At 43.7% G+C, this 23,384-nt stretch overlaps 1 protein-coding gene across 4 annotated transcripts in view; it reads right to left on the bottom strand.

The window, feature by feature from the left end:
* The window catches only part of LOC135512092 (caskin-2-like), an 89,519-nt gene that overhangs the window by 16,313 nt on the left and 49,822 nt on the right, over positions 1 to 23,384 (bottom strand). For all 4 annotated transcript variants that reach the window (XM_064933747.1, XM_064933748.1, XM_064933749.1 and 1 more), the window contains exons 3-11: positions 22,649 to 22,700; positions 20,040 to 20,137; positions 19,497 to 19,642; positions 18,547 to 18,642; positions 9,393 to 9,517; positions 3,430 to 3,538; positions 2,108 to 2,216; positions 1,685 to 1,779; positions 278 to 395 (exon numbers count right to left, since the gene is read on the bottom strand). In XM_064933747.1, the coding sequence (XP_064789819.1) occupies positions 278 to 395; positions 1,685 to 1,779; positions 2,108 to 2,216; positions 3,430 to 3,538; positions 9,393 to 9,517; positions 18,547 to 18,642; positions 19,497 to 19,642; positions 20,040 to 20,137; positions 22,649 to 22,700 (948 nt within the window). The remainder of the gene's footprint in view (positions 1 to 277; positions 396 to 1,684; positions 1,780 to 2,107; positions 2,217 to 3,429; positions 3,539 to 9,392; positions 9,518 to 18,546; positions 18,643 to 19,496; positions 19,643 to 20,039; positions 20,138 to 22,648; positions 22,701 to 23,384) is intronic.

Below are 23,384 nucleotides of genomic sequence, written 5' to 3'. Positions count from 1 at the left end.
TTAAATGATGTATTTAATATAGTCAAGAAAATTACAATAATTTAGTTTAAGCACACTTTGTTGGTGTATTGTTGTGACTTAGACAAAGATCAGATCAAATTTGATGACCAATCAATGCAGAAATCCAGATACTTCCAAAGGGTTCACATACTTTTTCTTGCCACTGTAAATGTGAAGGTATGTGTTTGTGGCTGCATACAGGCACGTGAGTGTCTGGTGTATACGCTTCGGCATGTGTGATTTATGTGTGTGTGCGTGTGTGTGTGTGTGTGTATACCTGCTCTCCTGCTGATGACCTCCACTACAGACGGAGGGAAGTATCCAATCCGGTCCGTTCCTCTCTGGTTGTCATGAATATAACCTTTCCACCTCCCGTCCATGTGCTGCTCCAACACCTGAAATCAACCATTCATCATTCAGCATTATAGCTGTGCTATTTGTGATTATAAGTGGTTATTGGTCAACTTCTACCCACAGTATGGTTGCGCCACCTGATGTGAGAGCTGTTACATTGAAGTCTAGGTCGTAGTCATTAGTGCACACAGTAGCAAACAGTTTTAGAACGATAACAAGAGTTTCTTATTGACAAGTTCAGGTAGTCCCTCCCCGTTTCAGTCTGTTTTCTTCTGTTTGTTAAGTGAATACAACCCTGCTTGTGCTGTACTCATGAAACCCAACATATGCATAATATCTAGTATTCTATGCCTAATCTATCTCTATATGAGTAACGGAAATGGGCTTATTAACATTCCAATGAGGGCAGGGTGTGTGTGCAAGCTTTTGTGTGTGTGTACAGGGTTAGAGATGGCTAGGGCAGACAGGGTTGGCACAGGACAGGGTACAGTACACAGCATCCTCACTGTGTATATGTGCCAGGCCAGCTGAGTGGATCTATGGAAGACATGCCCCAGGGAACACTACAATGGAAGAGCTAACACACACAAACACACACACTTTCTGAGGGAGCACATACACAAACACACACACTTTCTGAGCGAGCACATACACACACACTTTCTGAGCGAGCACATACACAAACACACACACTTTCTGAGCGAGCACATACACAAACACACACACTTTCTGAGCGTGTCTTAACAAATGCCCAGAGGGGCCAAAAACAAATATCAGACAGTGTAGCTAGCACACTGAAGGAATGACACACACACATAGCTTGCAAATGGGGATGTCTCAAGCTATGGAATGCACTAACTAATGACAGACTGACAGGAGCGTGTCTTTGCCTGCTAGGTACCTCAGAACAACCTCCAACTCTACTCTAACTTCTTACACGGTGTAGTCAATTAACCCTAGACATACCGCCATCAGAGCAGCATACCTCACACCATAATTACAAACAAACCGTTGACAACTTAAGAGTACACCAAATTGCCACAAAACTCCACACCTCACTCCACAAACAAAACGTCCACAATGTACAGACTTACACGCTTAACAGTAGGGTACACCAAATTACCGTCAGACACTTTAAAATACCTCACACCATAACCACAAACCTCTAGAAACAAACTCACATGTACACAGATTTCCCCCTCACAATGCAGCTACCTCAAGACAGTAGTTCTCCTCATTCAATCTAGTTCTGAAAGCAGCTCAGCCTCCAGGGCAGGAACAAATGTGATTGTTTACATTTAGGCACGAACACAGATGCACGCTAGTGTACCATAATGAGGTCTCCTGCTCGGAGGTTGAGGGCTGTAGGGTCATGAAGGTTCCAGTAGTCCTTCACCGCCCTCACCTGGAGAGACCCTAAAGCTTCTAGAGAGAGAGAGAGAGAGAGAAAGAAAGAAAGAAAGAAAGAAAGAGAGAAAGAAAGAGAGAAAGAAAGAAAGAAAGAGAGAGAGAGAGAAAGAGAGATAGATGATAGAGAGAGACAGCGATAGACAGAAAGAAAGAGAGAGAGAGAGGAATTACATATTACAGACCAAATCAGACCAAAGCAATACTCACAGGGGGATAATGTCTAAAAGCATGAACTGGGGAATGCATAAGAAACAATACACCACCCTGGGGAAATATACACTGGAGCGGTAGGTCCAGAAATCCAAGAGAGTAATATGTAGGAGAGGAGGCCTATCTATCTCACCTCGCAATAGTATCTTGATGTCCTTGCTGGCTGATGTGGTGGTGAACTGGTTAACGTTGTCCAGAGCTGTCTGGTTGTACGTGTTACATAGGTTTACATCAATACCAGCCTGCATGGGCGGGCACACACGCACGCACGCACGCACGCACACACACACACACACACACACACACACACACACACACACACACACACACACACACACACACACACACACACACACACACACACACACACACACACACACACACACACACACACACACACACACACACACACACACACACACACACACATCGTTAGTCTCCAAGATACAGCATGCACACACTCCCTAAAAATGATGGGTAGCTGCAGCCCATTATGGTGACTGGAGTATGGGTGAGTGGATGTGTCGAAAGGAGTGGGTGTATGGAAAGCGAATCAGCTGATTGGGCAGATTTGTTGCCATTCAAGACCATGTTGCGTGGCTGATTGGGCTGCACTATGAGTGGATAGAGGCGACCGACGCGCCGGTATTGTGCCTGCCTTCCTACTGGGTATCACGGTCATGTCGCCAGAGGTAGCTAACATGCCATTTTTTTTTCTCTCATATGATTTTATTTCAAATAGGAAAGCAGCCTACACAAGAAATAACTAATATTGATAACCATATAGATGTCACCTTGATACATACATACAGTCTATTGGTCAATGGGGAGGGCATGAACAGCAACTACACAGCAACAACACCGGGACACACTGGGACACAGTGCCCTTTGCTCCCACTTAACAAGCACTACTGTCTGGCAACGCTAAGCACACGCATACAAAGCATGAAGCAACAGTCCACCCATCATCAATACTTAAATAAAAAAGAAACAACCGTCAGTTTTATGACTGAAAATAGCTCACATTATTTCTTAACTCCTTTGTCTGTGTCATGTTTGGATAAGACAGAAACTGCATCCAGTCTTATGCTTCTTCAGCAGATACCTCAGTGGATGAGGCCCTATTCCCTATATATTTCACCTTTATTTTACTAGGCAAATCAGTCAAGAACAAATTCTTATTTTCAATCACAGCCTAGGAACAGTGCCCCCCGAACAACTGCCTTGTTCGGGGGCAGAATGACAGATTTTTAACTTGTCAGCTCAGGGATTAGATCTTGCAACCTTGCAGTTACTAGTCCAACACTGTAGCCACTAGGCTACCTGCCGCCCCATATACTGTAGTGCACTTATTTTTTGTCCAGAGCCTGTTGAAAGTAGTGCATTAAATAAGGAATAGGGTGCCATTTGGGATGCATCCAGTAAGGAGATTCAGATGGTAGTGTTAAGTCTTACGTCAAGCAGCAGGTGCACTACTTCCGTCTTGCCATAGAGGGCAGCCTCGTGCAGAGAGGTCCCAGCCTTAGTGGCTCTGTTGATGTCTATACCAGCCTTCAGAAGCAACCTGAAAACGAAATACACACAGATAGGAGGTTTTACACACAACATACAATACTAACAACACACACACACACACACACACACACACACACACACACACACACACACACACACACACACACACACACACACACACACACACACACACACACACACACACACACACACACACACACACACACACACACACGAGCCCAGCTGTGGGAATGCTTAAGGTATCAGATCCAGACAGTTGTGGATGTGGTGGAGGAAATCTAGGGTTACGTCCTAAATGGCAACATATTCTCTACATAATGCATTACTTTTGAACAGGGCCCATTGCTCTGCACTATGTGGAAAATTTGGGACACAGACTGGGAATCTGGGTGTTCCTCTGGGAATGCCTGGCATGGGGAGGGAATGTCAAAGAGATTATCCACAGACTCCCACACCATTGGGAAAATAAGGGAGGGGAGGAGAGGGTAGAGGAGAAAAGAGGAGAAGAGGAGGAGAGGGTAGAGGGGGAGGAGAGGAGGGTAGAGGAGAGGAGGGTAGAGGAGAGGAGAGGAGAGGAGAGGAGGGGAGAGGAGGAGATGAGGGTAGAGGAGGGTAGAGGAGGAGTGGAGGTAGAGGAGGAGAGGGTAGAGGAGAGGAGGGTAGAGGAGAGGAGTAGAGGAGAGGAGGGAAATATAAGAGAGGAAGGATAGAAGAAGAGGAGAGAGAAAGAGGAGGAGGAGAGGGAAGAGCGGAGGTGAGAAGTAGGAAGCAGTGGGAAAAAGAGTGGAGGAGAAAAGGAATGAGGAAGAAGAAGAGGAAGAAGAGGAGGAATGAAGAAAGGAGTAAAGAGGAGGAGAGCTGGTTACTCAACATCTTTATAAGAGTATAATAATCAGTATAATAATCACATTGGGCTGAAGTAAAAGAGAAGCTGAAAACAGACTGCAAACTGACTCTTTTCTAAGATCTTCCATCCCTCCATTCACAAAAATAAGCAACCCACACAACTTAAAGTGGGAGGAATCTGTATGAGGAACTAAAATCTCACAAATGTAGTAGAGAAGGTGCAGAAGGGTGCATCCCAAATGGCACCCTAGTCCCTATATAATTAACTACTTTTGACCAGCGCCTAAAGGGAATACAGTGACAGGTTTTACAAACATGAACCTTTCGACCAAGCTCAAGTCAAGAGTGGAAAAGAGACACCCCACTGGGCACAGATGTCAGTTCAACATTAAGTTGTGATTTACGTTTGGCTGAGTTGTCAACTAACGTGAAATTAACCAACAATTTCACCCTATTGTTGGATTGAGGTTAAAAGATGGTAGAAATAAAAGCGAAATTCCCTTAAGTTGATGACTTTTTGCAAATCCAATCAATTTTCTAAGTTGATTTAACATCATCAAATACAATGTTTTGGTTGAAATTACGTGGAAACAACATTGATTCAACCAGTTTTTGCCCGGCGGGAATCCTTTGTGTTGGCCTGGGATTCCAGGGTCATTCTATTATTTAATTTCCTCCTACGCTGTCTCTCTCTATATGTCTTTCTCTCTCTCTCATATATCCACTGTTCAAAAAAATAAAGGGAACACTAAAATAACACATCCTAGATCTGAATGAATGAAATATTCTTATTAAATACTTTTTTATTTACATAGTTGAATGTGCTGACAACAAAATCACACAAAAATTATCAATGGAAATCAAATTTATCAACCCATGGTCTGGATTTGGATCCACACTCAAAATTAAAGTGGAAAACCACACTACAGGCTGATCCAACTTTGATGTAATTTCCTTAAAACAAATCAAAATGAGGGTCTCAGTAGTGTGTGTGGCCTCCACGTGCCTGTATGACCTCCCTACAACGCCTGGGCATGCTCCTGGTGTGGTGGCGGATGGTCTCCTGAGGGATCTCCTCCCAGATCTGGACTAAAGCATCCGCCAACTCCTGGACAGTCTGTGGTGCAACGTGGCGTTGGTGGATGGAGCGAGACATGATGTCCCAGATGTGCTCAATTGGATTCAGGTCTGGGGAACGGACGGGCCAGTCCATAGCATCAATGCCTTCCTCTTGCAGGAACTGCTGACACACTCCAGCCACATGAGGTCTAGCATTGTCTTGCATTAGGAGGAACCCAGAGCCAACCGCACTAGCATATGGTCTCACAAGGGGTCTGAGGATCTCATCTCAGTCAGGCTACCTCTGGTGAGCACATGGAGGGCTCTGCGGCCCCCCAAAGAAATGCCACCCCACACCATGACTGACCCACCGCCAAACCGGTCATGCTGGAGGATGTTGCAGGCAGCAGAACGTTCTCCACGGCGTCTCCAGACTGTCACGTCTGTCACATGTGCTCAGTGTGAACCTGCTTTCATCTGTGAAGAGCACAAGGCGCCAGTGGCGAATTTGCCAATCTTGGTGTTCTCTGGCAAATGCCAAACGTCCTGCACGGTGTTGGGCTGTAAGCACAACCTCCACCTGTGGATGTTGGGCCCTCATACCACCCTCATGGAGTCTGTTTCTGACCGTTTGAGCAGACACATGCACATTTGTGGCCTGCTGGAGGTCATTTTGCTGGGCTCTGGCAGTGCTCCTCATGCTCCTCATGCTCCACAAAGGCGGAGGTAGTGGTCCTGCTGCTGGGTTGTTGCTCTCCTACGGCCTCCTCCATGTCTCCTGATGTACTGGCCTGTCTCCTGGTAGCGCCTCCATGCTCTGGACACTACACTGACAGACACAGCAAACCTTCTTGCCACAGCTCACATTGATGTGCCATCCTGGATGAGCTGCACTACCTGAGCCACTTGTGTGGGTTGTAGACTCTGTCTCATGCTACCACTAGAGGGAAAGCACCGCCAGCATTCAAAAGTGACCAAAACATCAGCCAGGAAGCATAGGAACTGAGAAGTGGTCTGTAGTTATCACCTGCAGAACCACTCCTTTATTGGGGGTGTCTTGCTAATTTCCTATAATTTCCTAAGTGGACAGTTTGATTTCACAGAAGTGTGACTGACTTGGAGTTACATTGTGTTGTTTAAGTGTTCCCTTTATTTTTTTGAGCAGTATATATGTATATATATATATATATATATATATATATATATAGTATTATTTAGTAAAAGTATTTAGTCAGCCACCAATTGTGCAAGTTCTCCCACTTAAAAAGATGAGAGAGGTCTGTAATTTTCATCATAGGAAGTTTCAACTATGACAGACAAAATTTTAAAATAAATCCAGAAAATCACACATTGTAGGATTTTTAATGAATTTACTTGCAAATTATGGTGGAAAATAAGTATTTGGTCAATAACAAAAGTTTATCTCAATACTTTGTTATATACCCTTTGTTCGCAATGACAGAGGTCAAATGTTTTCTGTAAGTCTTCACAAGGTTTTCACACACTGTTGCTGGCATTTTGGCCCATTCCTCCATGCAGATCTCCTCTAGAGCAGTGATGTTTTGGGGCTGTTGCTGGGCAACACGGACTTTCAACTCCCTCCAAAGCTTTTCTATGGGGTTGAGATCTGGAGACTGGCAAGGCCACTCCAGGACCTTGAAATGCTTCTTACGAAGCCACTCCTTCATTGCCCGGGTGGTGTGTTTCGGATCATTGTCATGCTGAAAGACCCAGCCACGTTTCATCTTCAATGCCCTTGCTGATGGAAGGAGGTTTTCACTCAAAATCTCACGATACATGGCCCCATTCATTCTTTCCTTTACACGGATCAGTCGTCCTGGTCCCTTTGCAGAAAAACAGCCCCAAAGCATGATGTTTCCACCCCCATGCTTCACAGTAGGTATGGGGTTCTTTGGATGCATCTCAGCATTCTTTGTCCTCCAAACACGACGAGTTGAGTTTTAACCAAAAAGTTATATTTTGGTTTCATCTGACCATATGACATTCTCCCAATCTTCTTCTGGATCATCCAAATTCTCTCTAGCAAAATTCAGACAGGCCTGGACATGTACTGGCTCAAGCAGGGGGACACGTTTGGCACTTGCAGGATTTGAGTCCCTGGCGGCGTAGTGTGTTACTGATGGTAGGCTTTGTTAATTTGGTCCTAGCTCTCTGCAGGTCATTCACTAGGCCCCCCCGTGTGGCTCTGGGATTTTTGCTCAACGTTCTTGTGATCATTTTGACCCCACGGGGTGAGTTCTTGCATGGAGCCCGAGATCGAGGGAGATTATCAGTGGTCTTGTATGTCTTCCATTTCCTAATAATTGCTCCCACAGTTGATTTCTTCAAACCCAGCTGCTTCCCTATTGTTTCTGGTGTCCTTTGACAGCTCTTTGGTCTTGGCCATAGTGGAGTTTGGAGTGTGACTGTTTGAGGTTGTGGACAGGTGTCTTTTATACTGATAACAAGTTCAAACATGTGCCATTAATACAGGTAACGAGTGGAGGACAGAGGAGCCTCTTAAAGAATAAGATATTTGCTGTGAGAGCCAGAAATCTTGCTTGTTTGTAGGTGACCAAATACTTATTTTCCACCATAATTTGCAAATAAATTCATTAAAAATCCTACAACGTGATTTTCATTTTCATTTTCATGAAAATTCTCATTTTGTCTATCATAGTTGAAGTGTACCTATGATGAAAATTACAGGCCTCTCTCATCTTTTTAAATACTTTTTTGCCCCACTGTGTGTGTGTATATATATATATGCGAGAGAGAGAGAGATATATATATATAGAGAGATATATAATAAAGATATAATATATATAATTAAGTACCGTGTTAATGAACAGTCCAGCAGGCATCAGCTGTGTAGCTGTGTGATCATAGGGTCCAATGCAATAGATGAAACAGGGAGCTGTTTGGAAGTCGATTATGCGCTAGGTGAGCAGGAGACGCAGCGTTCAGGAAGCTAGCAGGCCGTGGCTAGGAGATGGATCATCGCCGACGCAGAGGCCGGTTGACAGCACATAGGCCCGAATTATGTCAGCAGACCAGTCTTGATGGATCGGCAGGGCTCTGTGTCGACGAAGGGTCCAGGCCAATTGGCAAGAGAGGTATTGTAGTTGGTGTACTTTGTTTGCTAGCCGGGAGATTGGCCTAGCTCGAGGCTAACTGGTGAATACTTTTAGACAAGGGCGTTAGCCACAATAGCCACTCGGTAGCAGCTAGCTAGCTGCAAAGATCCGGTGTAGTAGTCCAGAGCTTGCAGCAGGAATCCGGTGATGTAGTGGAAAGAAAAGCAGTCCGATATGCTCAGGGCTGATATCGCGCTGTGCAGACTGGCAGGTATTATCCGGGCTAAAGCGGCTGGCATCCGAGCTAAAGGTAAAGACCGCTAGCAGTGGCTAACAATGACTAAATAACTAGTAACTAATCAGCAGGCTAGCTTCTGATGGAGGTTCCAATTATAAGGTCTAAGAAATAGCAGATCCGTGTAACATTGGGTGAGGCGGGTTGCAGGAAGGTATATTTAATTTGAAAATGGAAAAGAGATTGAAATATAATGAAATGTATACAAAAAAAACCCAAAAGACTGAATATTTACATGGGACAAAAAAACAAACATGCACCATCTTTTGGGGGGGGGGGGGGATTATGTCTCTCTCTCTCTAAATATATGTCTGTCTCTCTTTCTTTCTCTCTCTCTCTTTCATTTTTGTCTCTCTGCCACCCACCCCTCTCTCTCTTTTCTCCGTATCTAATATGGGAGTAAAATTCCACAGCAGCAGAATGTGTAACACGGATGGAGGGAACCCCATCACCTCCTGGGAATGTGGTGATTTAAGTAGGAAGGGAATCATTAACAGCATGTAAGAGACCCTGGAGGTTATGGGGTTCGAGGGTGGATATCCCACTTACGCAATGTCAACACACACATGCACACACACACGGTCAAGGACAGCTACTCCTCTCACCTGATGATGTCTTTGTGTCCATTGCGAGCGGCCAGGTGAAGGGGTGTGTTGGAGGAGGTAGAGTCTAGACCCTCCCCCTCCAACAGAGCTACCACCATGTTACTGCTCAATAACAACTGAGCCACCTGAGAGAAAGAGAATGAGGGAGAGAGACAGACAGAGCGAGACAGAAAGACACAGAGAGAGAGAAAGGGAGAGAGAGAGACAAAGAGAGAGAGAGAGAGAGAGAGAAGATTGTAGAGATTTAGAAGAGATGAAGTGTAAAGGAGCCAAAGAGAGAGATGGAAGGATGGAGACAGAGATAAGCTTAGTATCAGTGAAAGTCTAAATGGATAGCTTTCATTTGTGTATTCCAGTGGTGGAAAAAGTACCCAATTGTCATAAAATAACTCAAGTAAACGTGAAAGTCACCCAGTAATATAAGAGTACATATAACTGCTAATAAATTCAGCAAAAAAAGAAATGTCTCTTTTTCAGGACCCAGTCTTTCAAAGATAATTCGTAAAAATCCAAATAACTTTACAGATCTTCATTGTACAAGGCTTAAACACTGTTTCCCATGCTTTTATAATGAACCATAAACCATTTCCCAGGCGTTTCTACTGACTGAAAAACACCAAAAGGAAGATGCCCAGGGTCCCTGCTCATCTGTGTGAACGTGCCTTAGGCATGCTGCAAGGAGGCATGAGGACTGCAGATTTGGCCAGGGCAATATATTTCAATGTCCGTACTGTGAGACACCTAAGACAGCGCTACAGGGAGACAGGACGGACAGCTGATCGTCCTCGCAGTGGCAGACCATGTGTAACAACACCTGCACAGGATCGGTACATCCAAACATCACACCTGCAGGACAGGTACAGGATGGCAACAACAACTGCCGGAGTTACACCAGGAACGCACAATCCCTCCATCAGTACTCAGACTGTCCGCAATAGGCTGAGAGAGGCTGGACTGAGGGCTTGTAGACCTGTTGTAAGGCAGGTCCTCACCAGACATCACCAGCAACAATGTTGCCTATGGGCACAAACCCATCGTCACTGGACCAGACAGGACTGGCAAAAAGTGCTCTTCACTGACGAGTCGCGGGTTTGTCTCACCAGGGGTGATGGTCGGATTTGCGTTTATCATCGAAGGAATGAGCGTTACACCGAGGCCTGTACTCTGGAGCGGGATTTATTTGGAGGTGGAGGGTCCGTCATGGTCTGAGGCGGTGTGTCACAGCATCATCGGACTGAGCTTGTTGTCATTGCAGGATATCTCAACTCTGTGTGTTACAGGGAAGACATCCTCTTCCCTCATGTGGTATTCTTCCCGCAGGCTCATGCTGACATAACCCTCCAGCATGACAATGCAGAGCCCGGATCTCAATCCCATTGAGCACATCTCGGGACCTGTTGGATCGGAGGGTGAGGGCTATGGCCATTCCCCCCAGAATGTCCGGGAACTTGCAGGCGCCTTGGTGGAAGAGTGGAGTAGCATCTCACAGCAAGAATTGGCAAATCTGGTGCAGTCCATGAGGAGGAGATGCACTGCAGTACAGCTGGTGGCCACACCAGATACTGACTGTTACTTTTGGTTTTGACCCCCCCTTTGTTCAGGGACACATTATTCAATTTCTGTTAGCCACATGTCTGTGGAACTTGTTCAGTTTATGTCTCAGTTGTTGAATCTTGTTATGTTCATACAAATATTTACACATGTTAATTAAGTTTGCTAAAAAGAAACGCAGTTGACAGTGAGAGGACGTTTCTTTTTTTGCTGAGTTTATATACTTTAGTATCAAAAGTAAAAGTATAAATAATTTCACATTCTTTATATTAAGAAAACCAAACTGCACAAATTCCTTATTATTTAAATTTACGGATAGCGAGGGGCACATTCCAACACTCAGACTTCATTCCCAAACGAAGCGTGTGTTTAGTGAGTCCATCAGATCAGAGGCAGTAGGGGTGACCAGGGAGGTTCTCTTGATAAGTGTGTGAACTGGACCATTTTCCTGTCCTGCTAAGCATTCGAAATGTAACGTGTACTTTTGGTTATCAGGGATGTATGGAGTAAAATGTACATTGTTTTCTTAAGGAATGTTGTGAAGTAAAAGTAAAAGTTGTCAAAAATATCATTAGTAAAGTACAGATACCCCCACAAAACGACTTAAGTAGTACTTTAAAGTATTTTTACTTAAATACTTTACACCACTTGTGTATTCCATACATGTACATTTTATGGGGCCACCTAAGTGCACATAAAACCTGCCGAGCAACTGTCCATGTGCTGGGTGGCTAAAGATACCCCTATTACCGTAACAAAGACGCTTACTGAGAGGGGGAGAAGGAGAGGGAAAGGGGGAAAAGAGAGAGAGACTACAGTAATAAAGACCTTAACTGACTCAGCGTTACAGCCTAAAGCCTGTTGTTATGCTATTCACAGGGCCAGAAGATTACTGACGTGTCTGTCTGTCTTGCGTGCGTGCGTGCCTGTGTATGTCAATTCAACTTTGGCTAAACCTAAAAAACAGGGACAGCTATACATTTCATCACAACTGTGACAGAGAAACATACTGCACTGCAAAAATCTCTCTCACTTGTGTGTGTGTGTGTGTGTGTGTGTGTGTGTGTGTGTGTGTGTGTGTGTGTGTGTGTGTACGCCTGTGTGCATGCATCGGTGTTTGTGTGAGAGAGTGTGTATGTGCGTGCGTGTATGCGCGTTTGTGTGTGCCTGTCCGGGGAGCAGAACTGAAACCCATTTCCCTTTAGCTGAAACAGGCTTATTTTAGCTGCTAGTTCATTTTAGCTGGTAATTCATCTAAGCTATGTGAGATGTTTGACATTGGCCTACCCCCTCTATCCATCACACACCCTCTATCCCTCTACCCCCTCTATCCATCACACACCCTCTATCCCTCTACCCCCTCTATCCATCACACACCCTCTATCCCTCTACACCCTCTATCCATCACACACCCTCTATCCCTCTACCCCCTCTATCCCTCTACCCCCTCTATCCATCACACACCCTCTATGCCTCTACCCCCTCTATCCCTCTACCCCCTCTATCCATCACACCCTCTGTGAAACATGGACAAATACACACACACACACTATCACCACTTACACTGGCCTTTGATCATTGTAATGTCTATGGGATGTGCGTGTTAAGTGTGGGTTAAACAGGGAGGTATTGTGGCATATACACTGCTCAAAAAAATAAAGGGAACACTTAAACAACACAATGTAACTCCAAGTCAATCACACTTCTGTGAAATCAAACTGTCCACTTAGGAAGCAACACTGATTGACAATACATTTCACATGCTGTTGTGCAAATGGAATAGACAACAGGTGGAAATTATAGGCAATGAACAAGACACCCCCAATAAAGGAGTGGTTCTGAAGGTGGTGACCACAGACCACTTCTCAGCTCCTATGCTTCCTGGCTGATGTTTTGGTCACTTTTGAATGCTGGTGGTGCTTTCACTCTAGTGATAGCATGAGAAGGACTCTACAACCCACATAAGTGGCTCAGGTAGTGCAGCTCATCCAGGATGGCACATCAATGTGAGCTGTGGCAAGAAGGTTTGCTGTGTCTGTCAGCGTAGTGTCCAGAGCATGGAGGCGCTACCAGGAGACAGGCCAGTACATCAGGAGACGTGGAGGAGGCCGTAGGCGGGCAACAACCCAGCAGCAGGACCGCTACCTCCGCCTTTGTGCAAGGAGGAGCAGGAGGAGCACTGCCAGAGCCCTGCAAAATGACCTCCAGCAGGCCACAAATGTGCATGCGTCTGCTCAAACGGTCAGAAACAGACTCCATGAGGGTGGTATGAGGGCCCGACGTCCACAGGTGGGGGTTGTGCTTACAGCCCAACACCGTGAAGGACATTTGGCATTTGCCAGAGAACACCAAGATTGGCAAATTCGCCACTGGCGCCCTGTGCTCTTCACAGATGAAAGCAGGTTCACACTGAGCACATGTGACAGACGTGACAGAGTCGTGGAGAACGTTCTGCTGCCTGCAACATCCTCCAGCATGACAGGTTTGGCGGTGGGTCAGTCATGGTGTGGGGTGGCATTTATTTGGGGGGCCGCAGAGCCCTCCATGTGCTCGCCAGAGGTAGCCTGACTGCCATTAGGTACCGAGATGAGATCCTCAGACCCCTTGTGAGACCATATGTTGATGTGGTTGGCCCTGGGTTCCTCCTAATGCAAGACAATGCTAGACCTCATGTGGCTGGAGTGTGTCAGCAGTTCCTGTAAGAGGAAGGCATTGATGCTATGGACTGGCCTGCCCATTCCCCAGACCTGAATCCAATTGAGCACATCTGGGACATCATGTCTCGCTCCATCCACCAACGCCACGTTGCACCACAGACTGTCCAGGAGTTGGCAGGTGCTTTAGTCCAGGTCTGGGAGGAGATCCCTCAGGAGACCATCGGCCACCACATCAGGAGCATGCCCAGGCGTTGTAGGGAGGTCATACAGGCAAGTGGAGGCCACACACACTACTGAGCCTCATTTTGACTTATTTTAAGGACATTACATCAAAGTTGGATCAGCCTGTAGTGTGGTTTTCCACTTTAATTTCGAGTGTGACTCCAAATCCAGACCTCCATGGGTTGATAATTTGATTTCCATTGATCATTTTTGTGTGATTTTGTTGTCAGCACATTCAACTATGTAAAGCAAAAAGTATTTAATAAGAATATTTCATTCATTCAGATCTAGGATGTGTTATTTCAGTGTTCCCTTTATTTTTTGGAGCAGTGTATATCTACAGTTTATTACAGGTTTTCTCAATCGCGTACACACATTTTTTGGAACAACATTTTCAATTTTCAAAACAGAGTTCACAAGACACAGAAGTCTGTGGCCTTTTGCAAAACAAAATGCGTTTTCAAAATGTAGTTGCCTTCTCAAATATATACATTCATCAAAACTATATTATACCGTCACAATACATTCATCAAAACTATATTATACCGTCATAATAGATGCATCACAACTATATTATACCGTCATAATAGATGCATCAAAACTATATTATACCGTCATAATAGATGCATCACAACTATATTATACCGTCATAATAGATGCATCAAAACTATATTATACCGTCATAATAGATGCATCAAAACTATATTATACCGTCATAATAGATGCATCACAACTATATTATACCGTCATAATAGATTCATCAAAACTATATTATACCGTCATAATAGATTCATCAAAACTATATTATACTGTTATAATAGATTCATCAAAAGAATACAACTGCCTGCCAATTTTTAAAATCTACATTTACCCAGTAGATCAATACATTTTCTAAGCGGTCACCAAATCATGATGATCAAAATTGGAAGTACATCTATCCAAAGCTGCAGAATTATGGGAAATTACGCGCCTTTTTTGCATATCTCACGAAACAAATTTAATACACATCCTATCAAATATTATTCCAATAAAATAAAAATAAGCACATTGTGAGCAGGGTTCATTTAGGATTCATTAATCACAATCCAATTCCATGTATTCAATACAAAGGCTGGTTTGCTCATCGTTTTGTAGACCTTCCATTGGCACAAGGAGACACTATCCACAACAGAAATACGGAAAGGTGAATACAATGGAGGAACACAACTGACATGAATGTATAGGCCTCAATCCACACCAAAGCAAAGCTCTGTAATGGAATGTTGAAGATGATGACTTAGAAGTAAACCAAAGTTACATAGAAGAAACCAATTTTATTCTCTGCATGTCCGGACTATTGTAAAAAAAACAGAACAATTAGACGGTCCCCATTACCTAGAGATGTTTCCTGGCTACCCCTACCCCGGTCAACAACTCTGCACCCCCACATTACTTGCCAAAGCCTCCCCCATTTCTACTTCACCCAAATCCAGACAGCTGATGTTCTGAAAGAGCTGCAATATCTGGATCCCTACAAATCAGCTGGGCTAGACAATCTGGACCCTCTCTTTCTAAAACTTTCCAACGCAATTGTTGCAACCCCTATTACTAGCCTGTTCAACCTCTCTTTCGTATCGTCCAAGATCCCTAAAGATTGGAAAGATGCCGCGGTCATCCCCCTCTTCAAAGGGGGTGACACTCTAGACCCAAACTGTTACAGACCTATATCTATCCTACCCTGCCTATCTAATGTCTTCAAAAGCCAAGTTAACAAACAGATCACTGACCATTTCGAATCCCACCGTACCTTCTCCGCTATGCAATCTTTTTTCCGAGCTGGTCATGGGTGCACCTCAGCCACGCTCAAGGTGAAGGTACGGTGGGATTCGAAATGGTCGGTGATCTGTTTGTTAACTTGGCTTTAGTTGGTTTACCAACTACTTCTCAGATAGAGTTCAGTGTGTCAAATTGGAGGGCCTGTTGTCCGGACCTCTGGCAGTCTCTATGGGGGTGCCCCAGGGTTCAATTCTCGGGCCGACTCTTTTCTCTGTATACATCAATGATGTTGGTGATTCTCTGCTCCACCTCTACATAGACGACACCATTCTGTATACATCTGGCTCTTCTTTGGACACTGTGTTAACTAACCTCCAGACAAGCTTCAACGCCATACAACACTCCTTCCGTGGCCTCCAACAGCTCTAAAATGCAAGTAAAACTAAATACATGCTTTTCAACTGATCACTGCCTGGGGCAGTATTTTCACATCCGGATGAATGAAATGCATGCCCAAAATCAACTGCCTGCTACTCATCCCCAGAAGATAAGATATGCATATTATTAGTAGATTTGGATGGAAAACACTGAAGTTTCTAAAACTGTTTGAATCATGTCTGTGAATATAACAGAACTTATTTAGCAAAACCCAGAGGACAAACCATTCAGATTTTTTTTTTAGGTCACTCTCTTTCCAATGGGTTTTCATTGGGAATCCAGATTTCTAAGGGACCTGAAGTATGAAGAAGTACGGCCATCTTGAACGAGGGTCACTTGAAGTGTACTGTTTGATAGAGGCGCATGACCAGAAAGCATGCCACAGTTTGTTTTACTCCTGTATTGAACACAGATCATCCCGTCTTCAATTTGATCAATTATTTACGTTAAAAAATACCTAAAGTTGTATTACAAAAGTAGTTTGAAATGTTTTGGCAAAGTTTACAGGTAACATTTGAGATATTTTGTAGTCACGTTGCTCAAGTTGGAACCGGTGTTTTTCTGGATCAAACGAGCCAAATAAATGAACATTTTGGATATATATCGACGGAATTAATCGAACAAAAGGACAATTTGTGATGTTTATGGGACATTTTGGAGTGCCAACAAAAGAAGCTTGTCAAAGGTAAGGCATGAATTATATTTTTATTTCTGTGTTTTGTGATGCGCCTGCAGGGTTGAAATATGTTTTCTCTCTTTGTTTACGGAGGTGTTATCCTCAGATAATAGCATCGTTTGCTTTCGCTGAAGAGCCTTTTTGAAATCTGACATGTTGGCTGGATTCACAACAAGTGTAGCTTTAATTTGCTATATTGCATTTGTGATTTCATGAAAGTTAGATTTTTATAGTAATTTATTTGAATTTGGCGCTCTGCATTTTCACTGGCTTTTGGCCAGGTGGGACGCTAGCGTCCCACATATCCCAGAGAGGTTTTAACTTCGCATCTCCAATCCAAAATTAAATCTAGAATCGGCTTCCTATTTTGCAACAAAGCATCCTTCACTCATGCTGCCAAACATACCCTCGTAAAACTGACTATTCTACCGATCCTTGACTTTGGCGATGTCATCTACAAAATAGCCTCCAACACTCTACTCAGCAAATTGGATGCAGTCTATCACAGTGCCATCCGTTTTGTCATCAAAGCCCCATATACTACCTACCACTGTGACCTGTATGCTCTCGTTGGCTGGTCCTCACTTCATTTTCGTTGCCAAACCCACTGGCTACAGGTTATCTACAAGTCTCTGCTATGTAAAGCCCCACCATATCTCACTGGTCACCATAGCAGTGCCCACCCGTAGCACGTGCTCCATTAGGTATATTTCACTGGTCACCCCCAAAGCCAACTTCTACTTTGGCCGCCTTTCCTTCCAGTTCTCTGCTGCCAATGACAGGAACGAATTGCAAAAATCACTGAAGCTGGAGACTTATATCTCCCTCACTAACTTTAAGCATCAGCTGTCAGAGCAGCTTACCGATCATTGCACTTGTACATAGCACATCTGTAAATAGCCCACCCAACTACCTCATCCCCATATTGTTATTCTTTGTTTGCTCCTTTGCACCCCAGTATCTCTACTTGCACATTCATTTCTGCACATCTATCACTCCAGTGTTTAATTGCTAAATTGTAATTATTTCGCCACTATGGCATATTTATTGCCTTACCTCCCTAATCTTACTACATTTGCACACGCTGTATATAGACTTTTCTATTGTGTTATTGACTGTACGTTTGTTTATCCCATGTGTAACTCTGGGTTATTTGTGTCGCACTGCTTTGCTCTATCTTGGCCAGGTCGCAGTTGTAAATGAGAACATGTTCTCAACTGGCCTACCTGGTGAAATAAAAATAAAATTAAAATAAATTGTACTTGGTATGATACTGGTGGGATGCTTCAGAATTTCATGCAGTAGTATTTACTGATTGCCGGAAACAGTGAATACTACTGCACACATTTCTCTTCTGATGAAAATAACGTGTTAATATTCTGTGAACATAACACAGTGCATTTTGTAGTCACTGGTGACATCTGTATTTAATGTTTTGCAAAATGTGGTCTAAGATATACAGGTCAGATACAAGGGCAAGAAAAGGATCTGAAGTTCTGTAAATGTATTTGAACATTTGATCATTGCTGTTCTGCTATAGATACGTTTCAACAGATCCAGAAAGTGCTTTACGCGATTGAGAAAAACTGTAACTAGCATATATGAAAATATGCCCTTTAGTGGAGGCAGGTGGGTGGAGATGTAGGAGGATGGGCTCATTGTAATAGCTGGAATCAAATTAATGGAACATTATCAAACACATGAAAACCATGAGTTAGATGTGTTTGATACCTTTCCATACTATCCATTCCATCCATTGCAATGAGCCCGTCTTCCTACATCTCTACCCACCAGCCTCCTCTGCCACACACACATATGCTTACCATAAAATACACAAACACACTCACTGACTCACCTTGAGTCGGCCAAACTCGCAGGCCAGGTCCAGAGGGGTCTTGTTGGCTTTGTTCAACAGACATGGATTAGACTGGTGCTGGAGTAACATCTCAGACTGATGGAGAGAGTGGGGAGGAGAGAGAGAGAGAGAGGTGGTAAATAAACATAACATTCTGACATTTCATCACCACAGCAAGCAGAGAGAGGCATCAGGATCTTAGCTCAGGGCTAAAGAAGTAGTCCTAACAGGGCTTCCATTACTAGGGTCAGTAAATTCCCTGGTTTTCCCGAAATCCCAGTTGGAGGATTCCCAGAATCAGAATAAGCAGGAAATCCAGGGAATAAGCAGGAAATCCAGATTCCTCCAACCAAGACTTTTAAAGAAAATTCCTATAATTTTGCGACCCTATGCATTACAGAGATATACCTCTGGCTTTGTTAATGTTCCTGCTTTGTCCACACACAATACAATACAATACAATACAATACAATACCATACAATACCATACCTCAGTAGTCTCCATGACCAGTTTTGCTGCTGCGTGTATGTTTGTGTGTTTCGTGTGTGTGTGCATGTGTGTGGGTGCGTGTTGGTGTGTGAACACACCTCTCAGGTAGACTCCCTACTTGAGTATTAAAGACACCCAATACACATATTCCTCCTTCCTCCCATTAGTCTCAATATGTCACCCAGGGAACCCACTGCTGACCTGATCATGTCATGTAGTTACTATAGAGCCCTCTCCTTTCACTCACCCTGACACCTAACGTACACAATCTGTGTCACACTGTCACACCTGAAAACACTATATACACACTGATACTGAGTGAAGGTGTGTGTGGTGAGGCCTCTTACCAGTGTGCAATCATTCCAAATATTGAACCATGTCTCTGAGTTGATAAGGGTCAATTGTGTGTGTGTGCGTGCATGTGTCTGTCTGCGTTTGTGTGTTCATTGTGTGTACTCACCACCTGGTAGTGTCCATACTGTGCAGACAGGTGTAGAGGTATCTGTCCGTCTTGTGACGGTGTGTTAACTGATGCTCCAGCTCTTAGTAGCAGCAACACAGAGTCAGCTTTACCCTGCCACGCTGCATAGTGGAGAGGACGCATACCTAGAGAGAGAGACAGAGAGACAGAGAGAGACAGAAGTAGGGAGGGAGGGAGAGAGAGAGGTAGGGAGGGAGGCAGAGAGGAGATGGAAGAAGAGAGAGAGATAAAAAGAGTAAAAATAGAACAAGAGAAGGTTAGTTAGGAAAAGATAGAGTTGAAAAGAGATAGACAGAGGGGAGTCCAACAAGAATCCCATGAAAGCTCATAAAGGAGCCAAACAATGTAAGGTGTAATCCAGGACTGGCTTTTGTTCTGTTTGCCAAAACAAGTGGTAGAGTGACCACTTTGGAGTGTTTTCGAATCCCAGATTGCCCCTTTAATGACTTGTGCTGTTGTATTACCTGTTAATAACTGTTCATAAGTGTTTATACCCACTTATAAGAGCGTATAACTTCTCACCATTGGTGTCTTTGATGTCCACAGTGGCTTGAGCCTCCAGTAGTAGAGACAGCAGTTCAGTGGTGCCTGTTAGAGCTGCATGGTGTAACGCTGAAAACCTGGGGAAGAGAGAGAGGGAAGAGAGAGAGGGAAGAGAGAGAGGGAAGAGAGAGAGATAAAGAGAGGTGGGGGGTAGAGAATGAGAGAGAGACGGGGAGAGGGACAGAGAGAGAGAGAGAGAGAGATGGAGCATTAATATTGTTCCATCCACTCTGTTGTTACTACCTACAGTAATTGTCTAGAAATATTCTGGAAGCATGTGCAGCCTCCATACTCCAAACATACTCTATATTTCCAGTACTGTCCAACAGTGCCTGGTGTAAGTAGTCCTTCCCCTCTTAGGTAGTTGTGGAGGTTTTCCAGGGTGAAATGAGTCTGCCATAGTCTGGACAGAGAGACTATAAATCTACCTGATGACTTTACAGGAGGTGAGCCTTCATCAGAACACACTAGCAGACGATGGCAGGACGGTGTGTGTGTGTGTGTGTGTTTGTTTGTGTGTGTGTGTCAGGGGGCAGTATATCCCACGAGGGACAAATTAAATGCATAAATTTGGGCCCTTCATTCCTGGAGAGCAGGGTGTTCTAGACAACAGTCGACTGTTGAATTACTGCCAGCCATGGAACACAGACACCTCCACTGTTCCAGCTCCAACCTTAAACCAAGGACCTGGGTCCAAACATAGCCATCTATACAGTGTACAAACTCTGACCAAGGTGCATCCCAAATGGCAACCTATTCCCTATGTTTTTTATTTTTTTTATTTCACCTTTATTTAACCAGGTAGGCTAGTTGAGAACAAGTTTTCATTTACAACTGCGACCTGGCCAAGATAAAGCATAGCAGTGTGAACAGACAACACAGAGTTACACATGGAGTAAACAATTAACAAGTCAATAACACAGTAGAAAACAAAATGTGGGCCCTGGTCAAAAGTAGTGCTCTATTCAGGTAATAGGGTGCCATTTAAGATGCCACCCAAGAACCACAACATCCCTATCAATTTAGTATCAATAAGCTGGGGGTGAAAAAGTATTTGGTTTTTAGTATTTAAACTCAAGTATGTGAGAGTACTATGAAATGTGCTTGTGCATAGGTATGTGTGTGTGTCAGGGGACTGGGTTCAGTGCTGGTTCACTGAATACCTGGAGTATCAAGGACAGTAATACAGCACTCACTCAGAGCTGTCCTTCTAAATTACAAGTCATTAGAAGACGCTTTTATGCAAAGCGATTTACAGTCATACATTTTACGTACAGGTGGTCCCGGGAATCAAACCCCACTATTCTGGCATTGCAAGTGCCATGCTCTGCCAACTGAGCTACAGAAGACCACACACACAAGCTCTGGTTATTTCATATCCACTTAAAAAACTATATTCTGTGAATCTGTGACGATGGTTGGGAATGGGATCCAGTCATGTAAGGTCTGTGTAAGGCTGCATCCCAAATGGCATCCTATTCCCCTAAGGTTCCTGGTGAAAAATAGGACCCTACATAGGGAACCATTTAGGATGAGTGTGTGTATCAGTATCTGACTGCTAATTTCCAGACTTGAAGGCGCAATGTTTTGACCTGCCGGGTAGTTAGTCAGATACACATCCATCCATCTATCCAACTATGTCTCATCTGTCTGTTTTCACTCCTTTATTGATTTCTTTACAACCTTGTGTATCTCTCACTCCAACTTTCATTTTTACTTGAGTCCTTTTCTGTTAAGGAATCTTTACTTTAACTCAAGTATGACAATTGGGTACTTTTTCCACCACTGAAATACACAAAGGAAAGGTATCCATTTAGACTTTCACTGATACTAATCTAAGCTTATCTCTCTCTCTTTCTCCATCCTTCCATCTCTCTCATTGCCTCCTTTACACTTCTCCCCCCCCTGCTGACTGAGTGTTGACTCATGGTGACTGGTCACTGTTAGCTCACCTCTCATTTCTTCCTTTCAGTCCCTCAGCACCACTATCATATATCACATCCCCCTCTCTCTTAAACAAATACACACCCACACACAGTCTGGTCTGTCTGTGTACAGGTGTGACTGGGTGGTGAGTAAATCTACATCGACACAAGATACAGATTAAATAACCGACCACAGGCCACACCAGGTATGTACTTTCAATAGTCACATTAGCGATAATGACCATGTCAATCAAACTAAATGTTATTGAGTGAGTCTTGCTCTACAAACATTGATTGCATTCCTCTGAGCAAAGAAAGTGTTCAGAGAGGAAAAACCACAAGTCCATATAACTGACTCACGCACCTCAGTAAACAAAGACTAATGCTTGCTAGGCTTGGGCGGTATACCGTATACTTGGGTATTTTGAAATATATGGCATGTCATTTTATCCCCAGCTCAGGGTTCCAGCTATACATTTGGTTTGTTAACTTAATAGCTAAGTGGCTAACTAAAAAAAAATCAAGTGGCTAAAAAAGAAAGGAAATAGTGCCCCTTGTGTGCAATAATAATAATGAATACCCTGGTATGGTACAGGAACGGTATAAAGTTATGAAAATCTGGATACCACCCAAACCTAACACATGCACACACTAATGTCTTACCCATCTGAGTCCTGATAGTTGATGTTCAGCCTCTTTGTGGAACTCAGCAACTCTGAAAAACAAAAGGAGGGAGGGAGGGAGGGAAGGAAGGAGGGAGGGAAAAACAACATAAGGACATATTTGTCTTTTCAACAGAATGCCTTAGTGAGCTTCCATCATGGAAAGGTTTCTGCTCACGTTTCTCTTTTTTCGCTTTTTCTTCATCACTCGTTCCTGAAATAACAAGTCAGAATCATTGGAGGATGCTCCCCAAACTCTTTCTCTCTCTTCGATTTCCTTTGGTATTATGACAGAAATTTGCCAGCTGACAAATTAAATCTCTGTAATTCCATATGAGAATGAAACACAGCAATTCAACCTTCTTACTTGGCTTTTAGTCTGGCTCCAGATAAACTCCTCTCTGGTGTTTTTATCCGCTACAATTGCAAACAAATATAAAGTAAAATCAAAAATTATTGGTGCCCTTGATAAAGATGAGCAAAAAAAGACAGTATGAAATAAATAATACAAATACTGAGCTATATTGTATGCACATAAAATGTGGATTATACAGTGACCTCCAAAAGTATAGGGACAGTGACACATTTGTATTTGAAATTATACAATGACTATAAGGTTAAAGTGCAGACTGTCAGCTTTAATCTGAGGCTATTTTCATCCATTACACCACTTTTTGTACATAGTCCCCCCATTTTAGGGTACCAGAATTATTGGGACAAATTCACATACAGCATGT

Source organism: Oncorhynchus masou, chromosome 24, assembly GCF_036934945.1.
Source record: "Oncorhynchus masou masou isolate Uvic2021 chromosome 24, UVic_Omas_1.1, whole genome shotgun sequence".
NCBI classification, from domain to species: domain Eukaryota; kingdom Metazoa; phylum Chordata; class Actinopteri; order Salmoniformes; family Salmonidae; genus Oncorhynchus; species Oncorhynchus masou.
This window is presented reverse-complemented; position numbering and strand designations above follow the sequence as displayed.